Genomic DNA, 26,767 nt, shown 5'->3' with positions numbered 1-26,767 from the left:
ACTGATGCACTGTTTATTTGCAGATTTCCGGTTCCACCGGCAAGGAGATCGCGACATGCATCTGCAAGTTATGGATCATAGAGAGATAGGCATTGAAAAGTACTCTGTAATGTAATGTAAACTAGCCAGTTTAGACTTGTTTCTAGGGAGGAAGACTACATAAAGGAACAGCTACAAGATCAAGCCATCCCCCTAATGATACCATATGAACTGTCCAATAAGAAGATCATTCAGGAGCAAGAACCAATGAAATAGTGTTTGTCTGTCTCTATTGTGTTGCCATTTCTTGTAAGAGTATATAGTATTGCACAAATGGGGTAGACCTCAGTCATACCCATAGAATGACAGCAGACGTCAGAATTGATAACTGGGACCTGGATCCGGGGCGCAAGCGTAATGTATTGACTGTACCTTGTTTATGTATAATCTAATTGTATTTAGATCACAGCGTGTAACTAACTGCTTTTGTTGAATAATATCTTTTTGTGCTTTGGAAACACAATCAAAGTCTGAAGAGTAATTATTTCTTGTGCGACTTATTACGCTAAATAGCGAAATTTTAAAGGTATAAAGGATTATTAGAATCCATACCCCTATATTGACATCAACCACTGGTTTCCTAATCTTAGCTGTCCCCTGCGCCAGTATAGGTTATACCCTGGTGGTCTAGTAGAGTCCCGGATGAACCGGTGTCCAAATCAGCGCCTCCGGTCTGTCTCCTGAGACCGGAGGTAAGACTGCGCATAGACGCGGGGACCCACCTTATCTATCCCCTTGAGTCCCGTTGCAGTCTGGGGTCCGAGGAGCCCTGCTAGCTAGGTCCCCCCCCGGAGCCCTGCCGAAAGTACCTAGCAGAGGGATGGAGTCGCGGCACCGCGGAGGAGTGATGGAGCAGCAGTGCAGACGTCCAGAGGACTGTCTAGCGCTGCTTGCTCTGTATTAAAAACGAAAATAAAAAAAATCATAAAAATAAAGCTTAACAGCAGCCCCACTGTTCTAAAGGTGATCCAGCTCCTATCAGACACCAACCAACCTGGGTTGCCTTCAGGCTGTGGGCGGGGTATAGGGGGAAGGAACGGAGTATCCTGGGATAGAAAAAAGCTTTGCTGTTGGTGTCCGGTCCTCCAAGCACCATCTACTCCCTGCGTCTCCCTGTGGAGCCCTATGGACCCTGAAGAAGAAACATCTATTATTTGATGCATGCAGTGTAAAAACTGGCTGCTTTTGCATGTAGCCCACAAATACGGGACAGCTTTATTTTTACACCGCAATTTAGAGCTCAGCTAGGACATGCCTCTGCCAACTCTAAAATCTCTCAGCAGAATCAGTCTCAAGAAACTTAGGAGCGCATTCAGACCCACACGCTAGATGCTTTCGCTCGCTCCCAGTGTATGCAAATCTAACGCACACCCAGCAAGGCAGGCGATCATACGGCAAGGCTTTAGCACGTCCACTATGTCTCGGCGTGCGATCACTTAGTGTATGCAGACACCCACCAGCCATTCATAATACGCCCACTTGCGCACGTCATCTCCTGGAAGAGCATGAAAACACTGGTTCATCGAGCACCATCGGATGTGCTCACAGCGCTTGAGGTTGACTATACCCTGCCGCAAGTGCTGCGATCACTTCAGTGTGAAATACAACCAGGTGACGTGTACTATGACGCTGCCTGTTAATTATGCACGCCTCTGAAACGGTGTTGAAACACTCAGGCATGTCTGCGTTTGTGCCTCCACTCCCCCGTTTCTAGTGGCTGTCTATTCTGGGCGAGCCAGCGCTTTCCTATCTTTCGCAGTGGTTTGCGCACACACATTGTGATACATACTGTACGCATGCGCAGATTGCAAATATCGGCCAGCTACGAGCGATCGCATCCTAGCGAGCGGGCCTGAATCAGCTCCTTAATTGAATGGGAAGTGGAAGAAATACTACATAGGACAGACACAACTTGCTGTTCCTGCTGGCTCTCAACAGTATATCCATTATGTTAGTTATCACAATCTTCACCCCATGATACAGACAGTTAGGGCTGTCTTTTTTCCATTGCATGCATTTATTCGTAGTGGCCAGGACATAATCAGATTTGGCTGTTTTTTTTCAAATGGTAAATCCAGACGCATGTCATGCATGTTGGTGGAGGCACTTTGTTAATGGTTCTGTGTTTAATGACATAATCACACCCCTTATGATGTGTCTCAGACAATCTCTGTCTTGATGGGCTTTTTTGAAAGTCTTCAGTCAGTTGCAAGTATGTAATCCATAAAATTTAGTAAAGAGGATCTCTTCCTTTTAGAGATATATATACGGACAGTACATGTGTCCCTAAATGATCAGTTCATTACAATACTGTATCCTGGTTTCACATTTAGAGTCAGCGACACTGAGCAAGGACACAATGAGATGTCCAACCCAACCCATGGAAAACAGCAGTTTTAGTTTATTTAAAGTTTCTACTTAGCTGACACTGAGTAGGTCGCGCCACCCCAGACAAGTATTAAAAATGATTGAAGGAGTTGGGCAGGGCACAAAGAGGTGTATGAAGTGGTGTAGTAGGTATTACGTACTTTGTCGGGATTAGACAGTTGGGAAGCCGGCGGTCGGCATTTAGACCGTTGGCTTCCTGACTACATCCCGTATGAAGTTGATATCCAAGCAGTTAAAGGCTGAGAATGAAACGTCGTCCAGTTACAGGTCAAGTCAGGGCTGGCGGCAAGCAGGTTAAACGGTTCACTGTCTAAGGTCGGTGCAGGTAGTGAGAGAGAGCATCCAGTGAAAGAGGACGGAGGGCAAGCACAGTTCAAGCATGACAGAAACAGAAGCCTGAACAAACTGCAGTTGCTGTTGCTCAACTGGTGTTGGTCTCAAGTTCACATGGTCCCGGGATCAAATCGTGTGGAGCACATCAGCACTTATTTCTTGCAGTATCGTGCTTCTAACACATACAGATTGTATTAGAGGAAGAAAGAACTGATGAGCTAACCAGGGGAAGTGTATAGGGAGAAATGGAGGGAGCCAAGACCAGAGCCTTCATGGAGCCAACAGGTAGTGGAAAAGGTTGAGCCATGACATGAGACAAAGAAAGAGTCATCAGAGTGATAGGTGAACAATTAGGAGGACAGTGTCACACAGACCAATGGGGTGAAGTATATGCAGGAGGAGAGTGTGGTCCACAGTGTCAAAGGCAGCAGAGAGGTCCAGCAGGATAAGTAAAGGGTAACGGCCCTTTGATTTGGCAGCAATACTTTCATTAGTGACTTGTACTGTTGAAGACAAAAGTAAACTTTGATCTGCATATGCTTATATCTGGTATAATAAAGAATATTGCTTTGCTGGAGACACGCGACACATACCTGTAGCAGAGCTATTGGAAATTTATTGTGAGCCTTCGTTGTTATCCATATCCTAAATGTTTCATGAATTAATTCTTTAGTTCGAATAGTTTCAAGCAATTCATCCATAAAATCCAGTCTATGATGACAGTTTTGAAGTAGGACCCATCCTCCCTGTATTACAAACACGCTGTCAGTGTGGTAAATGACGGCTAGAGCAAGATTTGCAAAAACGATCTGCAAGTAACTCGACTGACAAAACAAATCATATAATAAATGTATACATTTTCAGTCGGAGATATTCTGGCAATATCTGTGATTCTCATGATTTTACCCATATAAACAAATACACATTTCACAAACATCACATTACCAGTGACAGCTGACACATATCATGTCTCTATGGACAGTACGGTATCCAGGTGGATTATCTACAGTGTCTAGATACACAGTCCACACGCGTGCGCAGTACCTGTTCTGCGAATGTGCAGAACAGGTCCTGCGTGATCGCACGCAGCCCCTTCTACGCCTTTACCTGATTGACAGACAGAGGCATTTAAGGGGCGGTCGACGTTCCCGGAAATGGGGTGTGTCTGCCCTGTTTTCTGTGAATGGCAAGGCCAGGGGCTGCGTCCACGGACGCAGTTTCCTACCCTAGCCGGTTAGCCTGAGAAAGCTAACGCTTACACAGCTGTTCGGCGGGCGTCGTCGTCCACCATCGCAACCGATGGTCGCAATGGTGATCCCAGCCTGCGATCTCGGTCGCAGTGCTGGGGTCACAAGTGCAGCAGTGGGCGTCAGACACCTCCTGTTACATTTGCATATTACCAAGACGGAATTGCAAAGCTGCTTGCGTGCAGCTTTGCAATTCCGTCCTAAACTGAATAATCTCCAAAGAATGGATTTAGACGCAGGGGATATGGATTTCAGTGGGCGTTCCTGGAAAGTAACGGGGGTGGCTAAGCAGCCACGGGCGTGTCGCTATAAGCGGTTATGTCCAGACACAAACAGCCACTGACACATAGGGGCAATACTACGATGGAGAAATTGCATCTGCCATAGGGCTGGGGCAAGTTTGGATGGTACGTTCGATGGTGGCGTCCAAATACCCATTGAGATGGAAATGCACTGTCGCAAGACGCTGCAAGTGGGCATCTCAGTATTGAGAAAATTGGTTGCGGCATTTGCATAAGACGCAGATGCTGCTGCGGCAAAAGATGTAGCCACGTCCACGTGCAACTGAATCGGGCCCTAGGAGAGGTTTTTTTGTACAGTATATCTTTGTTTTCAGTGGCAAATTCATTTTATTTGATGACAAACTTTTCTCATAAAACGCATTTGTAATTGCATGTTATTATTACATAAAACTGTGACGGGATGTCACTTTCTTGATATAATCATAATTAAATGAGGTGCATTTTGTAAGTGTTGTAAATCTTGTGCAATATAAAACACACCTGTTGCGCTGACATCTGGATGAGCCTACGTGCATGAGCACCTTGTCCTTGTCCCATACATAGAGTCCTGCATTCTTTATTAGAACAGACAAAACCATTAGTGAGACACTGCAAAAGACATATATAAAGGTTTAAATGTTATATTGATCGTAATGCTATAAAGAAATGTCAGAATCGCTCATAAAGCTGTTAATACAGCAGGACTCTGTATTAACTGGGAAAGAATGAACTAAGCTTCTCATTAAGACAGGGGTTGTGCTATTTCATATTATACTGTAACTATGAATACTCTAGGTATATGTGTACAAGGGAGTTAGTTTCTTGCCATCAAAAAAACTACTTGTACAATTTTATATAATTGCTCCTATTACACAGAGGTTGAAGAGACTTAGGGCCTGATTCAGAGCCGGACGCTCTTTCAAATCAGTGCCCGCCTATTGTATTTTTAGAGCGACCCACAGCTAGTGCGAGTGGCCAGGATGATGGTCGCGATGGTCAAGACCATCGTGACCATCGGACTCCGTCTGGGCAGCCACGCCCCCGGGCCCGCCCACCAAAGGGGGCATGCTGTCACTCAACAGCACGCCCCCTTTGTAGCGAGACCCGGAGCAACGGCTTGCCCGTCGCCATCCGGGTCTCGCGCATGCACACGACGGAGCCGCCTGGGCCAACATCGACCCGCTTGCGAGTGCTCAGCGCTCGCGAGCGGGTCTGAATCAGGCGCTCGCTCTGAATCAGGGCGTATTTTTTATGCCACCCACAGCTAATGCGAGCGGCCAGGATGATGGTCGCCATGGTCAAGACCATGGCGACCATCGTGCTTGCGACGAGACCCTTGTGGTAGGGTCTCGTGGCAGCAAGCCCCAGAGAGCTTTCGGCTCAAACAGAGCCGAAAGCTCTCCACTGACATCACTTGTGATGTCAGTGGGGCCGCCCCCAGACGGTAGGCATTCTCATGGGAATGCCTCCGTCTGGGCAGCCACCCCCTTGGCCCGCCCACCAAAGGGGGCGTGCTGTCACTCAACATCTACAGCACGCCCCCTTTGGTGCGAGACCCGGAGCGACGGATTGCCCGTCGCTATCCAGGTCTCGCGCATGCGCACGACGGAGCTGGCTCCATCGTGCGCATGTGCTCTGGGCCACCATCGACCCGGTTGCGAGCGCTCAGCGCTTGCGACCGGGTCTGAATCAGGCCCTTAAATCCTACACTCAGACACTATTCTCAAATAATAGTTCAGTTTCTTCAACACTTACCAAGTTTAAGCTTCTTCGCAAGGGCATTAATCTGATTGGTGGGATCTGAGCCCATAGAGATAAAACAAATTAGAGGAGTACGATTGTCACTTTCTTTCCAAGTACTCTCAAGATTTAAAATGACAGGTTCTGTGTACTTAGAATCTAAGGTATGCCTGATATATTTCCGTGCTTGAGATACAGTACGATCAGGGCAACAAGACCTATTATAAAAATTAAAACAATTCATGAAACTTTGCAAATTGTAACATTACAATATTATTTATACCAAAGAAGACACATTGATATTGTAACAAAACTATATATATATATATATATATATATATATATATATATATATACATATACATACACATATTTATATAGCTGAAATTTGAAATAAAGAAGAAGGGGCGCCACACAATGTATTAAACGTTAGAACAGCCAACATGCAGCTTTCAATCAGTATGCGTACCATAAAGAGCGGTCGAGTACCACTGCAAGTGTTGGTAGTGAAAAATAAAGTAACAAGCCAAGGTATCACCCGAACGTTTCCGGGGGCCTCCGTCGGCCACTCGATCAATCTCTAAGTGTGACGCCAAACCACACCCCAAAGGACGGTGGCACTCGGCTAGTAACCACAGACTAACAGCATGTAGTCTGTGGTTTCTATCCGAGTGCCTCCGTCTTTCGATCCTACTGTTTGGGGCTCCATGCAGGGGTTTCCTACGGAGGGCACCGGTGATTGTTTGTATAACTACAACGAGTGTGCCGCCCATCAAGACGACATATATATATATTTTTTTTTTATTATTATTTTTTTTACATTTTAATGAAGTCTTTGTAATTGGATATATTAATCACACTGGTAGCAGTATGAGGAGGAAAATAAATTTATATCTTCAACTGAGGAAATGTTTGAAATTGACGGCAGATTGTAAATATAATGGGATCATGTAGAGTTGGATGGAAATGCAATTTGTTTTTTCTACTGTGCATGTCCAGAAACAGTTTATGTATCAGCCGCTATGGCGACCACTAGTGCTTAGAGAGGTATAACAGAGAGTGGAAGAGTTGTGCAGGCATGGGCTACGTACTGTACAGTGAGGGTAAGTTTGCGCGAATAGGTCCCTGGGCCCTGCAGACTGCAACAAAGACACATGCATTTAAGACAAAAACTGTGAGTCCAGCAGCGCTGTATTATAATATTTAATCCCCTTATCCTTGCACCTTATATCACTACGGCTGAAGAGAAATCACACAATTATATTGGGATGATATCTCCTATGGAAACCAGTCAGATGTAAATGAATATGCCCATATGGATCCAAAACGTAGCTTCTTTTCAAATACAAGTCTCCCAGCACAAACTTTAAATATATCCCAGGGAATCTATATCCAAAAACCAAATATGTAGCAAAAAATACTTTTTAAAAATTGTCTTTATTAAAAATTGCTCTTTAAAAACGTCCAAAAAAAAAACAAGTATGGAGGCATTCAGCGTGTTTTAAAAAAGCATGTATAGAGTTCACCGGATCTGTGGGGAACCAAAGATGTTGCAGAAATAGCAGGCACTTGCAGCGACCCGCAGCGATGTTATAAGTGATACTTGCGGTTCAACTATTAATCCCACATGATGTAAATTCTGGATGGTTGTTGTAACCTGTCCGCCTGGACTCACTCACTGTAACTGCGGCCCTCACCCATGGCTGTCTCTCGCTAAGTCCCGCTCTGAGATGATTTAAGCAGCTTCTCTGCCTGGTTCCCCCTCTGCTGCAGCTCTCACCCGCGGCTCTCGGCAACTGATTCTGCTCACACTCTCGCTATTAATCCTCCACTGGTGACCACATGAGGACTCTGGAAACTTTGCTGTCACTCCAAAAAAACTCAATGCTGCTGACAACAAAGTTTCCAGCGTTCTTATGCAACATCTTTGCTTCCCCACAGATCTGGTGAGCTCTATTCATGCTTTTTTCCAATATGCTGAATGTCTCTATATGTGATGTGATATAAGGTGTTTTTGGACAATATTAATGAGCAATCTTTAATAAAGACAATTTTAAAAAGTATTTTTTGCTACATATTTGGTTTTTGGATATAGATTCCCTGGAATATATTTACAGTTTGTGCTGTGAGACTTGAATTTGAAAAGATATCCCAATATACTGTAATTGTGTAATTTCTCTTCAGCCGTAGTGATATAAGGTGCAAGGATCACTTTAAGGAGATTAAACATTATAATACAGCGCTTCAGGACTAACATTTCTTGTCTTAAATGCAGCTGTCATGGCCAGGGTTTCTCGGCATGGTAGTCACCGGGTATTACCTGTGAGGTCGTTATGGTGGGGGGTCTCTGGCAGTGGTGCTGGTGTTTGGCGAGGGGCATTGGCTGCGCGTGGTTCTGTGCGGGCACACTGTCACTAGGCCTGGTGAGGTCTGGCGGTGTTTCCGTTCCATTGGCATGGGCGCCGCCATCTTGCCCGCGGCCATGTGATTCCGGCTGTCCAATCCTGGAAGGTCATGTGCTCATTCCAGCCAGTCACAGTGCGGCACTGAGTATTTAGGAAGGTCCAGAGCCTTCCTTCCTGGCCAGTGCAACGTGTTTCTCAGCTGCGGCTGAGAAAGAGTACCTGTGCCTTACCTGCCTGCTTGTATACGCTCCTAGCCTGAACCGGGCTTGCCTACCCTCCCGATTTGGTCTGGAGCCTCCCGAATGTCGGGTGCCGCTCCCGACCCCCCGGAAAGGCAGGCAAGCCTCCCGGCTGCCGCCTACCCCCCCAGACTACTAGTGAAAACCCCCGCTGCGGGGGGGCCCGATGATGCGATTCGCGCTGAATCACGTCACCGTGGCTCCGCCCCCTGCTTCACAATGCCTTTTTTCCAGCAATGTAAAGAGGGGGTGGGGCCACGATGACGCGATCTTGCAGTCACGCCCCAGCCCCCAAAAGGCATCATAGCCTGGCCACGCCCCCCACAGAATGCAGGCATTCAGCTCCCTCCCGGAAGGAGGGAGCTGAATGTCAGCAAGTATGGCCTGAACCTTGCCTGCTCCAACCTGCTGGACTTATATACCTTTTTACCTGCCTGAGTACCTGAACCTGCTGTTTCCCTGCACCTTGCTTCTTTTCACTCCCAGCTGGACTTCACTACCTCTGCCTGCATCAGTTACAGCTCATCAAGCCTGCATTTAGTTACAGCTCATCATACCTGCATTCTGTTTTCAGCTCACCATACTTGTATACTGGACTGTTCCTGCCTGTTACTATCTGGACATTTTCTCATTAACCCCCACTACAGTTATCAAGTGCACTTTAGTGCTATACTTGGACTTTTTCATTTGCCATTCCCATGTCTTCTAAGTCACTTATAAAAAAACTCTACTTTTTCATTTAAGTCTGCTTCTGTGTCTGCTCCTATCACCACCCCGGGTCCACAATTTAGAACCTCACAGTTTGCACTGGCCCCATGGATCCGGCCACGGAACAGGAGTCTGGAGTGGATTTATTTAGCTGTATTGCTGGTCGTTTAGAAAATATGGAAGCTATGCAACATCAAATGGGCCAGTTCCTACAAGAGATGTCTAAACGTCAAGATACTCTGCAAACCTCGTTAATCACCCCTGGGGTATCAGCAACTTCACCTCCTCCTGTGCCTGGTAATACAGGGACCAGGGTATCCCCTCGTCTACATCTACCCATGCCAAGCAAATTTGACGGCAATCCTAAGCTCTGTCGTGGTTTTTTAAATCAGTGTGATATACACTTTACGTTACAGCCTGATAACTTCCCCACCGCTAGAACCAAAGTGGCATACCTCATGTCCTTGCTGACCGGCTCAGCTCTGGATTGGGCCTCCCCACTCTGGGTTCGTTCGTTCGCTACTGGATAATTTTACAGACTTTGTATCTACATTCAGGAGGATTTTTGATGAACCTGGACGCACAGTGTCAGCATCGTCCAGCATCACGACCCTGAGACAAGGAACCCGTCCTGTCAGCCAATATGCCATACAGTTTCAAATTTTGGCATCAGAGCTTAAGTGGAATGAGGAGGCCCTCATCTCAGCCTTTTGGCATGGTCTGTCCGACCAATTAAAAGATGATCTGATTACCCATGAGCTTCCTACCAAATTAAATTATACGATCTCACTCTGCAACAAAATTGACCTACGCTTCAGAGAACGTCAGGCTGAAAAGCACAGAACTGACTGGCAAAGGTCATTTATGTCTCCCTTGCCTACCCGTCCACCCCATCCTCCTATAGATGAGGAGCCCATGCAGGTGAACCAAACCCATCTCTCCAAAAAGGAAAGTCAGAGAAGGATGTTAAAAAACCTCTGTCTGTACTACGGAGATTCGGGTCACCCAGTGGCCTCCTGCTCCCGCAAGTCGGGAAATGCCCGTTCCTAACTGACCTTGGGGACATCAAGTTAGGAGTTATTTGCCCGTCCCCAAATACTAAAGATTTCAAGATATCCTTAGCTTTGGATCTCAAGCCCAACCCTGTCTTTGTCTCTGCTCTAGTAGACTCTGGAGCAGCCAGAAACTTCATGACTTCTAGCCTAGTTGATAAATTACAGATTCCTTGTTCATCTCTCAAGCAAGCAATTTCCCTGACTTCTGTAGATGGACGTCCTCTAGCTAAAGGAGTGGTCACCAAGGAAACTCAACCAGTATTCGTTCGAGTTGGGGCACTCCACTCCGAGTCTTTAAAGTTCTTAGTGATACCAGAGGCTTCTCAAGAAATCATCTTAGGACTACCCTGGTTACGCCAACAAAATCCCAGGATAGACTGGTGCTCAATGCAGATTCTCACATGGGGATCTGACTGTCAGAAATGCAGAAATCCTGTCTTCCCAAAATACGACCTGTAAGAAAGACAGCTTTGTTACCATCTCCAGCTATACCCAAGGAGTACCAGATGTTCTCTGATGTTTTTTCCGAGCAACAGGCGAACGTCTTACCTCCCCACAGAGAATGGGACTGTCCTATTGAGCTGCTGCCTGACAAGATGCCACCCCGTGGTCACACCTATCCTCTATCCGTGCCTGAGACTCATGCCATGTCAGAGTACATCCAGGACAACCTAGCAAAGGGATTTATTCGACCTTCCAACTCTCCCGCTGGAGCCGGCTTCTTTTTCCTTGGCAAGAAAGACGGAGGCCTAAGACCTTGTATAGATTACCATGGCCTCAATGATATAACAATTAAGAATCGGTATCCTCTTCCCCTGATCACAGAATTGTTTGACAGAGTTAAAGGGTCCTTCATATTCTCAAAGCTGGATCTGAGAGGGGCTTATAATCTCATCCGCATTCATGCTGGCGATGAATGGAAGACCGCCTTAAATATTAGAGATGGACACTTTGAATACCTTGTGATGCCCTTTGGGTTGTGCAATACCCCTGCCGTGTTTCAAGGCTTTGTTAGTGAGATTTTCCGGGACCTGTTGTACGTCTCGGTTGTACTTTACCTGGACGATATATTGATTTTTTCGTCTTCTGTAACAAAAGATCATGAACATGTGAAGGAAGTATTGTCCCGTCTAAGAAAGAACCACCTTTACTGCAAACTGGAGAAATGTGTCTTTGAGGTTCCCAGTGTGCCATTCCTTGGTTACGTCATCTCTGGCTCCAGTCTAGAAATGGAAACCAAGAAGATGCAGGCGATTTTGGATTGGTCCCGTCCTCAAACTTTGAAAGCCATCCAGAGATTGCTTGGGTTCGCCAACTACTATAGACATTTTATTAAAGGATTTTCATCATTGTTTGCTCCTATTACCACCTTGACCCAAAAAGACGCTAACCCTGCCCTATGGCCACCTGAGGCAGAGACTGCCTTCCAACTTTTAAAGCAGGCGTTTATTTCAGCTCCAGTCTTACGACAACCAGATCTGGATAGGCCGTTTCTAGTGGAACTGAATGCGTCTTCAGAGGCCGTGGGTGCAGTTCTTTCTCAGCGTTATGACAATAACCGAGTTGATCCCTGCGTTTTCTTCTCCAAGAAGTTTTCTCCTGCTGAGAGAAATTATGCCACTGGTGAACAAGAACTTTTAGCAGTAAAGTTAGCCTTGAAAGAATGGAGATACCTGCTGGAAGGGGCCAAGTTTCCCTTCACTGTCTTCACGGACCATAGAAATCTGCTCTTCCTCAAGAATCTTCAGTGCGTGAGTCCTCGTTTGGCCCGATGGGCGATATTCTTTGCTCGGTTCCAGTTCACCCTGACCTTCCGGTCTGGAGCCCTTAATCAAAAGACAGATGCCCTGTCCACATCTTTCCGCTGTGATGACAAATCAGAGAATCAACAAAATACCCCTGTTTTGGAGTCAAGAGTCTTCGCCACCTTACAGCTACAGCCTCCTACAGGGAAGTCCTTTGTGGCCCCGGAGTTAAGGAAGCAGCTCCTCACCTGGGCTCATTCCTCTCACTTTGCAGGTCACTCAGGTACCCGGAAGACCTTGGAATTTTTAAAGAGAGGCTATTGGTGGCCATCCATGAAAGCAGACGTGTCGGAATTTATTTCTTCGTGTTCTTCATGTGCCCAGCATAAACCTTCACGTCAGGCACCGGCTGGTGAGTTATTGCCACTACCTATTCCATCACATCCATGGACTCATCTGTCCATGGACTTCGTCACGGATCTGACGAATTCTCAAGGGTTCACTACCATCTGGGTCGTAGTAAACTGATTCTCTAAAATGGTCCATTACATACCACTAAAGAAATTGCCTTCTGCCCCTGACCTGGCTCACTTGTTTGTTCAACCTATTTTCCGTCTCCATGGTCTTCCAGCTGAGATAGTCTCTGACCGTGGTTTTCAGTTCACAGCAAAATTTTGGAGAGCCTTATGTTCTGTATTGCAAGTAAAGCTAAATTTTGCTACGGCTTATCACCCACAAAGCAACGGCTCCACTGAAAGGGTTAATCAAGACCTTGAGACCTTCCTGAGGATTTTTATGACTTCTTCCCAGGACAATTGGTCTGCATTGCTGCCATGGGCTGAATTTGCTCATAACACCTCCTACCACTCTTCCACAAACCAAACACCATTCCAAGTGGTCTACGGCCTTCATCCTCGGGTCCCTGAATTTCAAAGCCTGCCCGTCTTTGATGTCCCAGCTGTGGAAGACACTGTAAAGTGATTTGCATCAATTTGGACTGAAGTTTGTGCTGACCTGGCTCCGTCGTACGCATGCGCTCTGGGCCACCATCAACACGGTTACGAGCGCTCAGTGCTTGCAACCGGGTCAGAATCAGGCCCACTGTACGGAGATTTGCGTCAATCTGGTCTCAAGTTCATACTGACCTGGAGAAGGCGTCCTCCCGTTACAAATTTCAAGCTGATAAAAAGCGTATGAAAATACCACGTATGCAAGTTGGAGACCAGGTCTGGTTGTTCACCCGGAACCTACGACTTCGAGTGCCATCCATGAAATTTGCTCCACTCTTCATCGGGCCCTTCTCCATCATAGAAGTCATTAACCTTGTGGCTTATCGTCTTCAACTACCCCCTTACCTGAAAATTCCCAATTCCTTTCATGTCTCCCTGTTTAAACCCCTGGTGCTAAACAAATTTCACCTTCCTGAGGATTTTCATGACATCTTCCCAAGACAATTGGTCTGTATTGCTGCCATGGGCTGAATTTGCGCATAATGCCTCCTACCACTCTTCCACGAAACAAACCCCATTCCAAGTGGTCTACGGTCTTCATCCTCGGGTTCCTCAATTTCAAAGCCTGTCCGTCTTTGATGTACCAGCTGTGGAAGACACTGTAATGTGATTTGCATCAATTTGGACTCAAGTTCGTGCTGACCTGGAGAAGGCGTCCTCCCGTTGCAAATTTCAAGCTGACAAGAAGCGTAGGATAGTACCACGCAAGTTGGAGACCAAGTCTGGTTGTCCACCCGGAACCTACGGCTCAGAGTACCATCTATGAAATTTGCTCCACTCTTCATCGGGCCCTTCTCCATTATAGAAATTATTAACCCCGTGGCTTATCGCCTTCTGTTGCCCCCTTACCTGAAAATTCCCAACTCCTTTCATATCTCCCTGCTTAAACCCCTAGTGTTGAATAAGTTCCACAGTGTCCTGACTGCTTCTCCCTGTGTCCAGACTGAAAGGGGCATAGAGTTTGAGGTCTCCCAGGTCTTGGATTCCCATCTCCGCAGAGGACATTTGCAGTACCTACTGGACTAGAGGGGCTACGGCCCAGAGGAACATTGTTGGACCGATGCCCGAGATGTCCATGCTCCTGCACTCATCAAGAGGTTCCATGCTGCCCATCCGGAGAAGCCTGGTGAGTGTCCTGAGGCCACCCATAGGGGGGGTACTGTCATGGCCAGGGTTTCTCGGCATGGTAGTCACCAGGTATTACCTGTGAGGTCGTTGTGGCGGGGGGGTCTCTGGCAGCGGTGCTGGTGTTTGGCGAGGGGCATTGGCTGCGCGTGGTTCTATGCGGGCACATTGTCACTAGGCCTGGTGAGGTATGGCGGTGTTTCCGTTCCGTTGGCATGGGTGCCGCCATCTTGCCTGTGGCCATGTGATTCCGGCTGTCCAATCCTGGAAGGTCATGTGCTCATTCCAGCCAGTCACAGCTTGGCACTGAGTATTTAGGAAGGTCCAGAGCCTTCCTTCCTTTGCCAGTGCAACGTGTTTCTCAGCTGCGGCTGAGAGAGAGTACCTGTGCCTTACCTGCCTGCTTGTATACGCTCCTAGCCTGAACCTTGCCTGCTCCAACCTGCTGGACTTACCCTGCACCCTCCATATACCTTCTTACCTGCCTGAGTACCTGAATCTGCTGTTTCCCTGCACCTTGCTTCTTTCCACTCCCAGCTGGACTTCACTACCTCTGCCTGCATCAGTTACAGCTCACCAAATCTGCATTCAGTTTCAGCTCATCAAGCCTGCATTTAGTTACAGCTCATCATACCTGCATTCTGTTTTCAGCTCACCATACTTGTATACTGGACTGTTCCTGCCTGTTACTATCTGGACATTTTCTCATTAACCCCCACTACAGTTATCAAGTGCACTTTAGTGCTATACCTGGACTTTTTCGTTTGCCATTCCCATGTCTTCTAAGTCACTTATTAAAAACTCCACTTTTTCATTTAAGTCTGTTCCTGTGTCTGCTCCTATCACCACCCCGGGTCCACAACAAATTCAGAACCTCACAGTAGCATGTTAACTGTGTTTGTGTTAGAAGAAGCGTAACAAGCGCTTTTCTGAGAACTTAGGGTCTGATTCAGATCCGCTCGCTAGATGCATTCGCACGCAGCCGTCAGGTGCCAAAAATGCAAATCCCGCGATCGCACGGCAAGGCATTCGCACGCCCATTATGTCTTGGTGTACGATCGCGGTGTGTATTTAGACACCCACCAGCCTGTCTTAAGATGCCCACTTTCCCTTAGTGATACACGTCATCTCCAGGAAGTGTATGCAACAATCGGTAACATCGAGTAACATCGGACCCATATGCAGAACTTGTGGCTGACCATACCCTGCCGCAAGCACTGCAGTGTGTAATTAAGTCATGTTACGTGTACTATGACGCTGCTTCTTAATTATGCAAGCCTCTGAAACAGCGTTAAGATGCTCAGACATGCCTGCGTTCGCACCACCACTCCCCCGTATCCATCGACCAACCCCTGTCACCACCCACAAACGGCTCGTCCTGTCACTCAATCTAGTGAGGGGTCTATGTACAAAGGGCAATTGCTTCGCGATTGCATGGACTGGTTTGCGGACGCGCATTGAATCTTATACGCATGCGCAGATTGCAAACATCTGCAGGCTACGTGCGAACGCAGTCTAGCGAGCGGGTCTGAATCAGGCCCTTAGTAACAAGCGCTTGCAAAAGACACATATGCGCCTGTCAGGAGGTGGATCACTTGTGGCTGCTCAACTCCTGGTGCAATATGCAAGCTGACCATGATTATAATGATCGGTGATCTCTTATCATTGGCTGAGTGCACCTGAATACTGATTACTAGCATCCACAGTAATACTTTCCATTGTTAAGCAGAACAAGAAACAAAAGCAGATTCCCTCTCTGCCTTTTGAAAGCTGAAGGCAATGGATGTTTATATGTGTTTAAATTAAATTAGCACTTTCATTTTGTATTTGCATTTGCTTTTAGTGTCTTTAACATTGTACATGTATTATACCACTTTCAGACAGAAAATGGCAAAACACCCAGCTTTTACCCAACATATTGCGTGCCAGGTTTTTTGCCATTTTCTGTCTGATACCCATTTCACACAGGAAAATGAAAATCCCAGGTAATTCACTTTTACCCTGTAATTTGCTAAACAACCCGGGATTTTTTCCCTGTGTGGAAGGGTCAACCAGGGACTTAATTCCCAGGTCTACGACCCTACAAAAAACCATGGTCGGAGACCCGGGAATTTAGTCCTGGAATGACCCTTTCACACAGGGAAAAATCCCGGGTTATTTAGCAAATTACCGGGTAAATTACCTGGGATTTTAATTTTCAGTGTGAGAGGGGTATAATTTACTTTTAATTTATTTTTTATATTTATCATTGTCCTCGGGCCTGGATGCCTTATTAGTAATACTGAGCTGGTCTTAATCCACTATTAATCCCACATAGAATGAGGTTGGATTGAGCCCCAGCACTACTACTGTACATGGAATAGCAGTTCATCATTGCAGCTGATGCTATCCCACCTCAGCTGTCCTCCCAAAACATAGCAATGAAATTGAAACACCAGTGACATTAATTCTGTCCATAAAAGCCAATGCATGTTTCCTGTGAGTGTCAACTAAAGTAGAGCAGTACCATAATAACCACTAATCCTGCCAATACAGGAGTATCATAATTCTCAATAAGAAAATAAGAATTGGAAATGAAACAGTTTTACGTAAAACAAAAGACACAGGAATGTCCTTGGAAAACTGAAAATAGGATTTTAGTACTTACCAGTAAAATCTCTTTCTCCGATTTCATAGGGGACACTGGAGTTACATATAAATGGGTGTTCATCGGAGCCTGGCACTTTACATTTTCTTTCAAACTGAAACTGGCTCCTCTCTCTATATACCCCACCTGACTCAGTTAAGACTAACCAAGCCCGAGTGGAGACGGAAACCAGAGGCAAATGGAGAGAGGAAGAAAAGGAGGACCCAAGAAAAAAAAAAAGGAGAACAGACAGAAAGGAGCACATGCAGATACATCCAAATAGAAAAACAGGACTCAGCGCAGAAGCGGGTGTCCAGTGTCCAATATGAAATCAGAGAAAGAGATTTTATTGGTAAGTACCAAAATCCTATTTTCTCCTTCTTCCATACGGGACACTGGAGTTACACTGGGAACGTCCCAAAGCACCCCTCCTGGGCGGAAAAAGGCAGAATCCGAGGCCGCAAAAGTATCAAATCGATAAAATCTAACAAAGGTATGAACCGAGGATGAAGTTGCCGCCCTGCAGAGTTGTGATGTAGAAACACCACTGCGCGAAGCTCAAGAGGTGCCAACCGCATGTCTAAAATGTGCAGAAATAGAAGTCGGCGCAGACTTATCATTGGCCAAGTATGCCTGACGGATAGTAAAACTAATCCACCGTGCCAAAGTCTGCTTGGATGCAGGCCAGTCTCTCCTAGCAGCATCAAAAAGTACAAATAAAGAATCAGATTTTTGCAAGCCCTCAGTCCGGGAGACAAAGATACACAGTGCCCGATCAACATCCAGAGACTGGGAAGAGGTATCGACCACCGGTAAAACCGGGACAACCATTGGGTTGGTTTAAGTGAAAAGCGGAAACCACCTTTGGCAAAATATCAGGTCTCGTGCGAAGCACAGCCCGGTCATCATGGACGATCAGATACGGGGATCGACAAAATAAAACCCCGAGCTCCGAAACCCTCCGAGCCGAGGCCAAGGCCAAAAGAAGAATTGTCTTCCAGGACAAGTATTGTAGCTCCACATCTTCCAAAGGCTCAAACACAGGCGATTGGGGAAAAGCCAAAATTAGGTTTAGATCCCAAGGGGCTGTAGGAGGCACAAAAGGTGGCTGGACTCAAAGAACGCCTTGCAAATAGGTCTGAAGCTCCGGGAGCAAAGCCAAACGTTTCTGGAAAAAAATTAAAAGGGCGGACACCTGCACTTTTAACGAACCCAACCTGAGACCGGCGTCCATACCCGCCTGCAGAAAAATAAGGCGGCACAATTTAAAAGAAGAGATAGAGAATCCACGATGTTCAAACCAATTCACATAAGACCTCCATATTCGATGGTAGTGTGCCACAGTCACTGGCTTCCCAGCCCGAAGCATGGTGGGAACAACCTCATCTGGGATACACCGGCTCCTTAGGATGGCGGTTTCAACAGCCATGCCGTCAAACGCAGATGCTGTAAGTCGGGGTACACAAAAGGAAATTGCTGAAGAAGATCCCTCCGAAAAACAAGAACAGGCAGCATTTTCTACCCTTATAAAGAAACATACTGTTTGAACTTTCTATCTCCATCACATGCTCCTTATATTCAAATGGTCTAATATGTTCTCACAGTGTAGATTTTACTGACTTTAAGGGGTATATTTACTAAAGTCCGGGTTTTTAAAAGTGGAGATGTTGCCTATAGCAACCAATCAGATCCAAGCTATTATTTTCTAGAAAGTGCTAGATAAATGTTAAGTTGAATCTGATTGGTACAAGTACCTGCAAGTACGGGCGATGAAAGACATCGTTAACGATCCGCAGGAGCGCGCATCGTTAACCATATCTTGCATACACGCTGGACGATATTGAACGTGATGAATTATATCATTCATTTTATTGTTTAGTGTGTACGCGGCTTAAGAATAAGGAACTGTCAGTGGTGATATAAATTATTTATATACAGTACCTGATCAGTAAGAGTTTCCGGAAGGTGTCCAGGGAAACATGATACCCATCAGGAACTATTTGCTCTTCAGGAACATCATTGTCAAACCACTTTTTCCAAACTTTTTCATTGCGAGTCACCTTAAAATGATAAAATTGTGGTTAGGGTGAGGGAGATTTATGTAAACTAAACCACATGCAACTGTGCCCACAGTAAGTTTGTATCTGTATAAAGAGGCAGTCATGTAATGCACCTTCTGTATGACACAAAGTTTAAACCGCAAGCAGGGCCTGATTCAGAGATGTACTCTAATGCCTCCACAGCCGACAATTTGTAACAAATAAATACAAATGTCGCAACGTCCGGAATATTGTATTGAACATCCAGCGGCAGCTTCGCAAATCCAAGGCACTGCACACAAAGACGCAGCTTGATCACAGATCAGTCAATTATCGGACTTCCGAGTAACCTTATAGTCGTGCAGAACGGGCACCAGAACTGAGACGCTGGAGTCATTTTCACTGTGTATGGGATCATAGTCGCAGGTAGAAACATTCCCCCGAAAATGGTCGCGACACACCTGTGTCTAAGTCGCCACCCACAAATGGACCCTGCCTGTCAATCTCTTTGCGAATAAATCCACACTGTGAGCGGCATCGTTAATAAAACTTAAAACATGTGCAAAACTGCAAATAGATAGAGATGTATTAGAGCAGCGCTGAATCAGGCCCTGTGTGCTGGAGCACAAACAAGCATTGTGTGGTCAGTACAAATGAGGAGGAAAATATCCTTTAGATAAAATCCTGAAAGAAACACAACACAGTGATGAGTAGCCAGCCTGGAGGAACTGTGGCCCTGATTCAGAGCTGGACGCTCTGACAGAGCGCTCGCTCTGAATCAGGGCGTCTTTTTATTTCTTATGGAGCGGCCTCCTGGCCGCTCGCACTGCTGTGGGTTGCCACCCACAGCTAATGCGAGCGGCCAGGATGATGGTCGCGATGGTCAAGACCATCGCGACGATCGGGCTTGCGATGAGACCCTTGTGGTAGGGTCTCGTGGCCGCAAGCCCCAGAGAGCTTTCGGCTCAAACAGAGCCGAAAGCTCTCCCACTGACAGTGATGTCAGTGGGGCCTCCCCCAGACGGTAGGCGTTCTCATGGGAACGCCTCCGTCTGGGCATCCACCCCCCCGGCCCGCCCACCAAAGGGGGCGTGCTGTCACTCAACATCGACAACGTCAGCATGCCCCCTTTGGTGCGAGACCCGGAGCGACGGATTGTCCGTCGCTATCTGGGTCTCGCACATGCGCACGACGGAGCCGGCTCCGTTGTGCGCATGCGCTCTGGGCCACCATGGACCCAGTTGCGAGCTTGCGACCGGGTCTGAATCAGGCCCTGTGTGTATAGAGGATGCAGAATGCTTAAATAACAATGCTTAAAACCGCTAAATTGTTACCTAAACTAGAAGGGGCAGATACAATCATGTGTACTCTACACACAATGGGGCAGATGTACTAAGCTCTGGAAAGTGATAAAGTACAGAGTGATAAACGAGCGGCCACTCAGCTCCTAACTGTCATGTTACTGGCTGTGTTTGAAAAATGACAGTTGGGAGCTGAGTGTTTGGTCGTTTATCACTCTCTACTTTATCACTTCACAGAGCTTCATACATCTGCCCCAATGGGCCTTATTCTGAGTCGCATGCAACCTTGAATGTGGCCACATATTGTGGTTTGTATGGATTGGTCAGATGGTCTGACAGGCAAAATTCCATATGCCCCACCTTTGTCCTTTCCTCTTCTCCATGGGTCTGTTTCCTTCTGCCCAAACTCATCCTCATTTTCTATGTGGAAGGCACCACATGCAAAATACTATGATACAGTGTCAGCGGCTGTGACACTGTAACGTGGTATGTCGCATGCAGATACAGCCGCAGTCACACACAGAATATAAGCATGCAACATATCATTTTAATCAGCAGAAGCTGCTTGTGCGTCCTATTCACATTGCTTTGCGCATAAGACGCATTTGAAGGTAAAAAGTTGCTACCGAGCCACGGAATGGCGCGACTGGAGGGGGCTGTTTTATGCGTGTGGAAGTAAGATGTATGTGAACAAATCTGTACAGATTGCATATAAAACCAGAATTGGGGCATGCAAGATTTACTAATGACGTGCTGACTTGAGACAGAGTAGATAGGGCCTTGCTCATATGAGTTTACAGTCTACAGTGAAAGGGTAATGCTTTGACAATAGAGACTATTAGGACTCAGAGCGGAGATGGAACTGTAGCTGTTAGAACAAGCTGACGGAGTAGTGTCAGCTGGAGGAGCTACAGTATAGTGAAGAGATGAGTTTTGGAAAAACCCATGAAAGTCTGAAGATTGGGGAGAGTCTGGCCAGGTGAGGTAGGGAGTTCCATATGTGTGGATCAGCATGGAGGCAGTAATGAGACACAGTTATCAAAGTAGGTGAGGTGCAGGTCAGAAACAGATCTAAGAGGACGTCTCATGATCTATCTCCAAAATGCCATGACTAAAATATTCCTAATTTATTATTGTGAACTTGTATGGTCTGCATCACGCACAATGGGGATAAGAGCATATGGATAAAGCAGGGACATACAATATAGAATAAAATAAATGCCTCTGGAATTCAGCCCCATGCAGAAAATGCTAGGTCTGGGTTACTATGACAGAGGGACCCCATGCTTAGGATTACCCTGTTATACAGATGTGTCCTTATACATTTAGGCTCAATACGCCATTCGGTGCGAGTGTGCCGTTCTGAGTGTGCCATGAGACTTGTGCCGAGCATCTTTTTTGTGCAATGTGATGTGTCAAACACCGCTTCACAATACTGCACTGGTTACTTTGATATGATACACTTGTATATCTGTGTGTGACTGAGTCTTACTCTGTCCATGAGCCACAACGGAACTTAGCATGTTGTAAAGCTGCGGCCGATGCATGGTAGCACTACGTGTACAGAGTCAGACTCAGTGGCACACAGATATACAAGTGTTGCATATCAAAGTAACCAGTGCAGTATTGTGAAGCGGTTTTTGACACATCACATTGCGATTAAGATTTACATTTGCATGAAAAAGAAGCTATTCGCACGGAACCTGGCACCCTGAGAAGGGCTCTTTGGCGAAATCACAGCAAACGTGTATGAGGAGACATCTGTAGTGTCACCTGTCATAGGCTAGTGCTGATAGCAGCTTTATTTGTTTTCATATAAGAAAACCATAACTGACATACAGTATGCCTTCATCACCATTAAGTTGATGATGATATGCTGAAACATATTCTCTTTCACATGTTTATTTTAAATTGTATGTATTATAAGACATGGCATATAATTTATGCAGTTAAACCAAATGTTTTATTATTAAACCTAAGCAATAAATGAATATAAGGAAAGTTGTTGCATCAGATTGATTGATGTCACTACTAGAAAATACCTTGTTCAAAATTTCAGAAAATTGGGCCAGTTTGCTCAGCTCTACAAGGTTCATCCAGGTTACATCAGGAATCCACTCGGATGGTTTTGGAGGACACGCTCTCAGGTCAAGTCCTGCTCCACCTATAATGCAATTCATAGCATCATGCGTTACCCACGGTGTGAATAAAAATATGAATGAAGATCTATATGAAAGTGGTACTCATATTTCTCCCATCAGGCATCATACTGTATCCGTGAGGTTGTAATGGGGGTGACATGTAACGGAATAACATCTTTTCTGAGATGTTAGGTGTCATTTTATTTTTCAATTCAAAACAATCTAATATGGTGCAATAATGCTGAATATGTAGCACTCTACAGTAATGTTTCCTAGTTGTAAAACATAAATACAGAATACAATATACAACTCACATACCAAAAGAATGAGGGACAACAATCCATAACTGTTTGAGCAATAACATTTGGCACCACAACTTCAAGTACTAAGAAGAGGAAGACACTGGCTACCATAAGTGCGGCAGGATGGGGTCTGAAGAATCCCGGGCCACTGTCATTAGTGTGATTGATAGGAACCGGCTGACACAATTTCAGCACCACTATTGTGGGATGTGACTTTAGAGTTAGATAACAGTAAAATTAACCCCATACATTGTTACAGTATATAGCATAAATAATGTAATAGTTGTTACATAGACCCAGCAGAGGTAGTAATTACTGCATACATACCAACAGTCCAAATTTACAGAGCCAAATAAAGGCAGTGTTCACCTGAAAGTCAGCTTGTTCTCTGTCACATGTAGGCGGCCTGAGTGAGGTTTGGATGAGGCACTGACTTATTCTGACCCAATTGTTGGGAAGTATGTTACTACATGATAATGAGAGATTGCCAGGGAATCCCGTAAGTTATTAAACAGATATAGGCAGCTAATTGTTTTACCTCGGATGAGCGTTTGGAACTCCCGGTGTGTCACGGCTCCTCTCTGTAGGTCGATTTTCAATGTTAGAAGCAGGGCGAAGAGAAATTTATGGTTTTCATATAACCCTCTTCCAAAATGTCTAAAAACTTCAAAAGTCATATATTCAATTATGTTGCTTATCCTTTTTCGGAGCATGGGACTTTTCTCTGATCTTAAAGAGGAAATAAAAGCAGCGATATTAATACAATATTGCTGTATCATAGAGCCCAGGTGGATAGGGGTGAGAGCATCCTACCTGGCCATGGACTGATCAAACAACTTCAGGAACATGAGGAGTGATGTCTGGTACATAACATTGACCATGCCCATCTCTGTGATCAGTAGATAGAGCACACTGCCGCGTGTCGCCACTGGCCGATACTGCTCTTCAGCTTGGCTAATTTTTAACTCTGCTCCAGCAGCAATATACAGCTTCTCACTCACTTCACCAGCTCTCTGCTTGGTAACACCAAGTGCTTCAACCAGAAACTCATCATCTGCCATAGACCCTGAGGAAGTCCAAAACGAACAGCAGTCGGATAAATATGAAGAATACACTGTACACTAGCAGGGGAGCCAAGAGGTAGGGGGTAACAAAATATACAATGTTTCACTGGCATCTTTACAGTTGTAATGCCAATCCGGGTATCATGCTGTAAGTCACATGTTAACTCATTGGCATGTTGGCGCTGCATTCTGTGATTGACATCGTCACTGTGAACATAGCGACTAACGATCCTGCATACCCAACCCGTTTGTAATTGGGCACTGAAGGAAGGTACCGTATGTTCTCATTTACTAAAGTTACGGAAACTCTACTGCAAAGGGTTAATTATCTACTCACAGTTTCTCACTCTTTCATATAGTGCAATTGAGCTGGAACTAGAGGGATTCCTTACCAACTTTACCAATGACAGATTGTAATACATTTCCTATTATACAGCAATAGATGAGGGGTGGTTATTGTTATATTCTCTGCTCTGCTGCTAAGGCTGGATAAGGCAGAAAAGACAATTGCTTATGGTGCAGTACTGACCTCTAGTGTCAGAGACAAACAGCACAGATGTCCTATACTGTAGTTTATTTCAGTAATTCCAAATTATCTGCACCCAGTGTCAGCTTGTTATCGTTGAGCTCTCCAGAAATTGTATGGTATGGTAGCCTCATCTTACTGTCATGCACTATCCGCATCTCAGCTACTTTCTGTCCCCAACATTTTCAGATGACTTTAATTTAATAGTTTATACATGCCGCACTGTTGCAAACTACATAGTCTAGGCAGATGTGTGTGCAATTGGCCTGATTCAGCAAGGATCGCAGTTGCCTATGCGCACACAATCGGACGATTGTTCTGTTCTGCACATGCGTATGCATCGCAGAACCCATACGCGAGCCGGCCACTGCGATCGGGACTGCGATCACAGAGGCTACGCAGTCCCATGGCAGAGTGATTGACAGGAAGTGCCACTTGTGGTGGTGACAGGGGTGGTGGTGGTGTGGGGGGGGGGTGGTCAGGCGAACGTAGACGTGCCAGTGAGTGCGTTGGGACAGCGTTGCAGGGGTGTGCTTAAATTATCAACTGTAATACCATACGCAGCCTGAGGCCTCATAGCGTGCGCTGAAGTTAGCAATTCCTGAGTGACGTCTGACCTGCCTTAACTGTGCGTATGGGTCCGATGTTACCGATTGTTTCGCTGTGTTGCCAAAGTATACGGATGTGAGTAAGGGGAAGTGGGCGTCCTTATGTTAGGCTGCGATCACAATGCGAATGCAAACATTTATATATCACCACTGATATTAGCAACTGTGTTGCATGCGTATAAGCAGAATAGTAATCCATGCTGAATCAGGCACAATGTATATACTGGCACTGATCTGTGTCACATGCAAGGACAACAAACAAACAAGTCTCCATATATGATAATAATGCCTACATAAAAAAAAGAGACAACTTAAGCTGTTGGGATGACGCTGGTCAGAAAACCAACAGCAGCATCATGACAGCAAGAATCCCGACACCCATAGGAACTAACGGTAAGTGTTTTCCTAACCCCTACCCTAACCTTCTCTCCCTGGTGCCTAACCCTAACCCCCCCCCCTAGTGCCTAAGCCTAACCACCCCCTCCCCGCACCCTAAACCTAACACATCCTCCCCGGTGCCTAAACCTAACCTCCCCCATAGTGCCTAATCCTAACCCTCCCCCTCCTCGCACCCTAATCCTAACACTCCGTCCCCTGTGCCTAACCTCCCCCTTCTAGTGCCTAAGCCTAAACTCCCCCTCCTCACCCTAACACATGCTCCCCGGTGCCTAACCCTAACCCTGCACCCTAACCTCCCCCTAACACCCCGATACTTACCTTCAGGATGCCGATGGTCGGGATACTGGTGCCGGGATCCCGAACTGTCGGGATTTCGGCGCCGGTATTTAATCCGTCTGCATCACGCACGCCTGGATGCCGACTACATCCCAAATGAAGTAATGTATCATGTGAAAGTGGCAGAAAGGCCAGCCAGCTGATAGGACATGATATGACGTCACAGTACAGGTTCATTTAACTTTTTATCATTTGAGGAAAATATCTGCGAGTCACATCCAAGAACAGATGCGTCAGTGATGCAATCTCTTCCTATTACCTTGTGCTGCACTGAGCTTATACAGAAGATTGTCCTCTAACTCCTTCATGTTACATTTGTTTGCAGTAACATCTTCCATTAGAAAAATTATCTCTGCTTCCAGCTCCTATTTATACAGAGGAACAGATATAGAGCAACCTTCACATATACTCAAGAACCAGCCAGTAAGGTTTCAAGAATCATACACTATAATAAAAACAATATTATCTTACATGAATTTACTAAATTATAGCAATTAACATTTAATAAGGGGTATATTTACTAAGGCCGTAGCAACCAATCAGGTTTTGTTTATTATTTTCTAGTATGCAATAGAGAAATGATAGCTAGAATCTGATTGGTTGCTATGGGCAACATCACCACTTTTCTGATTTAGAAGCTTTAGTAAATCTACCCCTAATGGGTAATAGCAGACAGTAAATTTCAATGCTTGTCCTAATAATTTGAGGGTACCTTAATCTTAGAAATCTACAGTGCATTTCCTGTTTCACCCTTTTCAAGATATTCTGCAGACCATCTCTCTCTTAGGGGTATATTTACAAAAGTGCAGGTTTTTAGAAGTGGAGATGTTGCCCATAGCAACCAATCAGATTCTATTTAACATTTATCTTCTAGAACAGGGATGGGGAACCTCAGGCCCGGGGGCCGTACAAGGCCCGCAGATTCATTTGGTCTGGCCCTCAGTGCTATCTTCTGCTAGTCTCATCTGGCTAGCAGGGTGTCTAGAACGACACCCTGCAGCCAGAATCTATGCAGCAGTGACACCTGGAGTGTCCTTAGGACATTTCAGACGGTCACACCGCCGCCCTTACAGCTCCCCAGAGCATTATCAGAATGCTCCGGGCATTGCT

At 45.8% G+C, this 26,767-nt stretch overlaps 1 protein-coding gene across 1 annotated transcript in view; it reads right to left on the bottom strand.

The window, feature by feature from the left end:
- The window catches only part of DNAH8 (dynein axonemal heavy chain 8), a 521,770-nt gene that overhangs the window by 24,625 nt on the left and 470,378 nt on the right, over positions 1-26,767 (bottom strand). The window contains exons 76-83 of the mRNA XM_088445337.1: positions 25,917-26,022; positions 23,538-23,790; positions 23,263-23,453; positions 22,324-22,445; positions 18,883-19,001; positions 6,044-6,246; positions 4,790-4,863; positions 3,354-3,506 (exon numbers count right to left, since the gene is read on the bottom strand). Coding sequence (XP_088301463.1) covers positions 3,354-3,506; positions 4,790-4,863; positions 6,044-6,246; positions 18,883-19,001; positions 22,324-22,445; positions 23,263-23,453; positions 23,538-23,790; positions 25,917-26,022 — 1,221 coding nt within the window. The remainder of the gene's footprint in view (positions 1-3,353; positions 3,507-4,789; positions 4,864-6,043; positions 6,247-18,882; positions 19,002-22,323; positions 22,446-23,262; positions 23,454-23,537; positions 23,791-25,916; positions 26,023-26,767) is intronic.

Source organism: Taudactylus pleione, unplaced genomic scaffold, assembly GCF_031769625.1.
Source record: "Taudactylus pleione unplaced genomic scaffold, aTauple2 ptg000378l, whole genome shotgun sequence".
NCBI lineage: Eukaryota > Metazoa > Chordata > Amphibia > Anura > Myobatrachidae > Taudactylus > Taudactylus pleione.
This window is presented reverse-complemented; position numbering and strand designations above follow the sequence as displayed.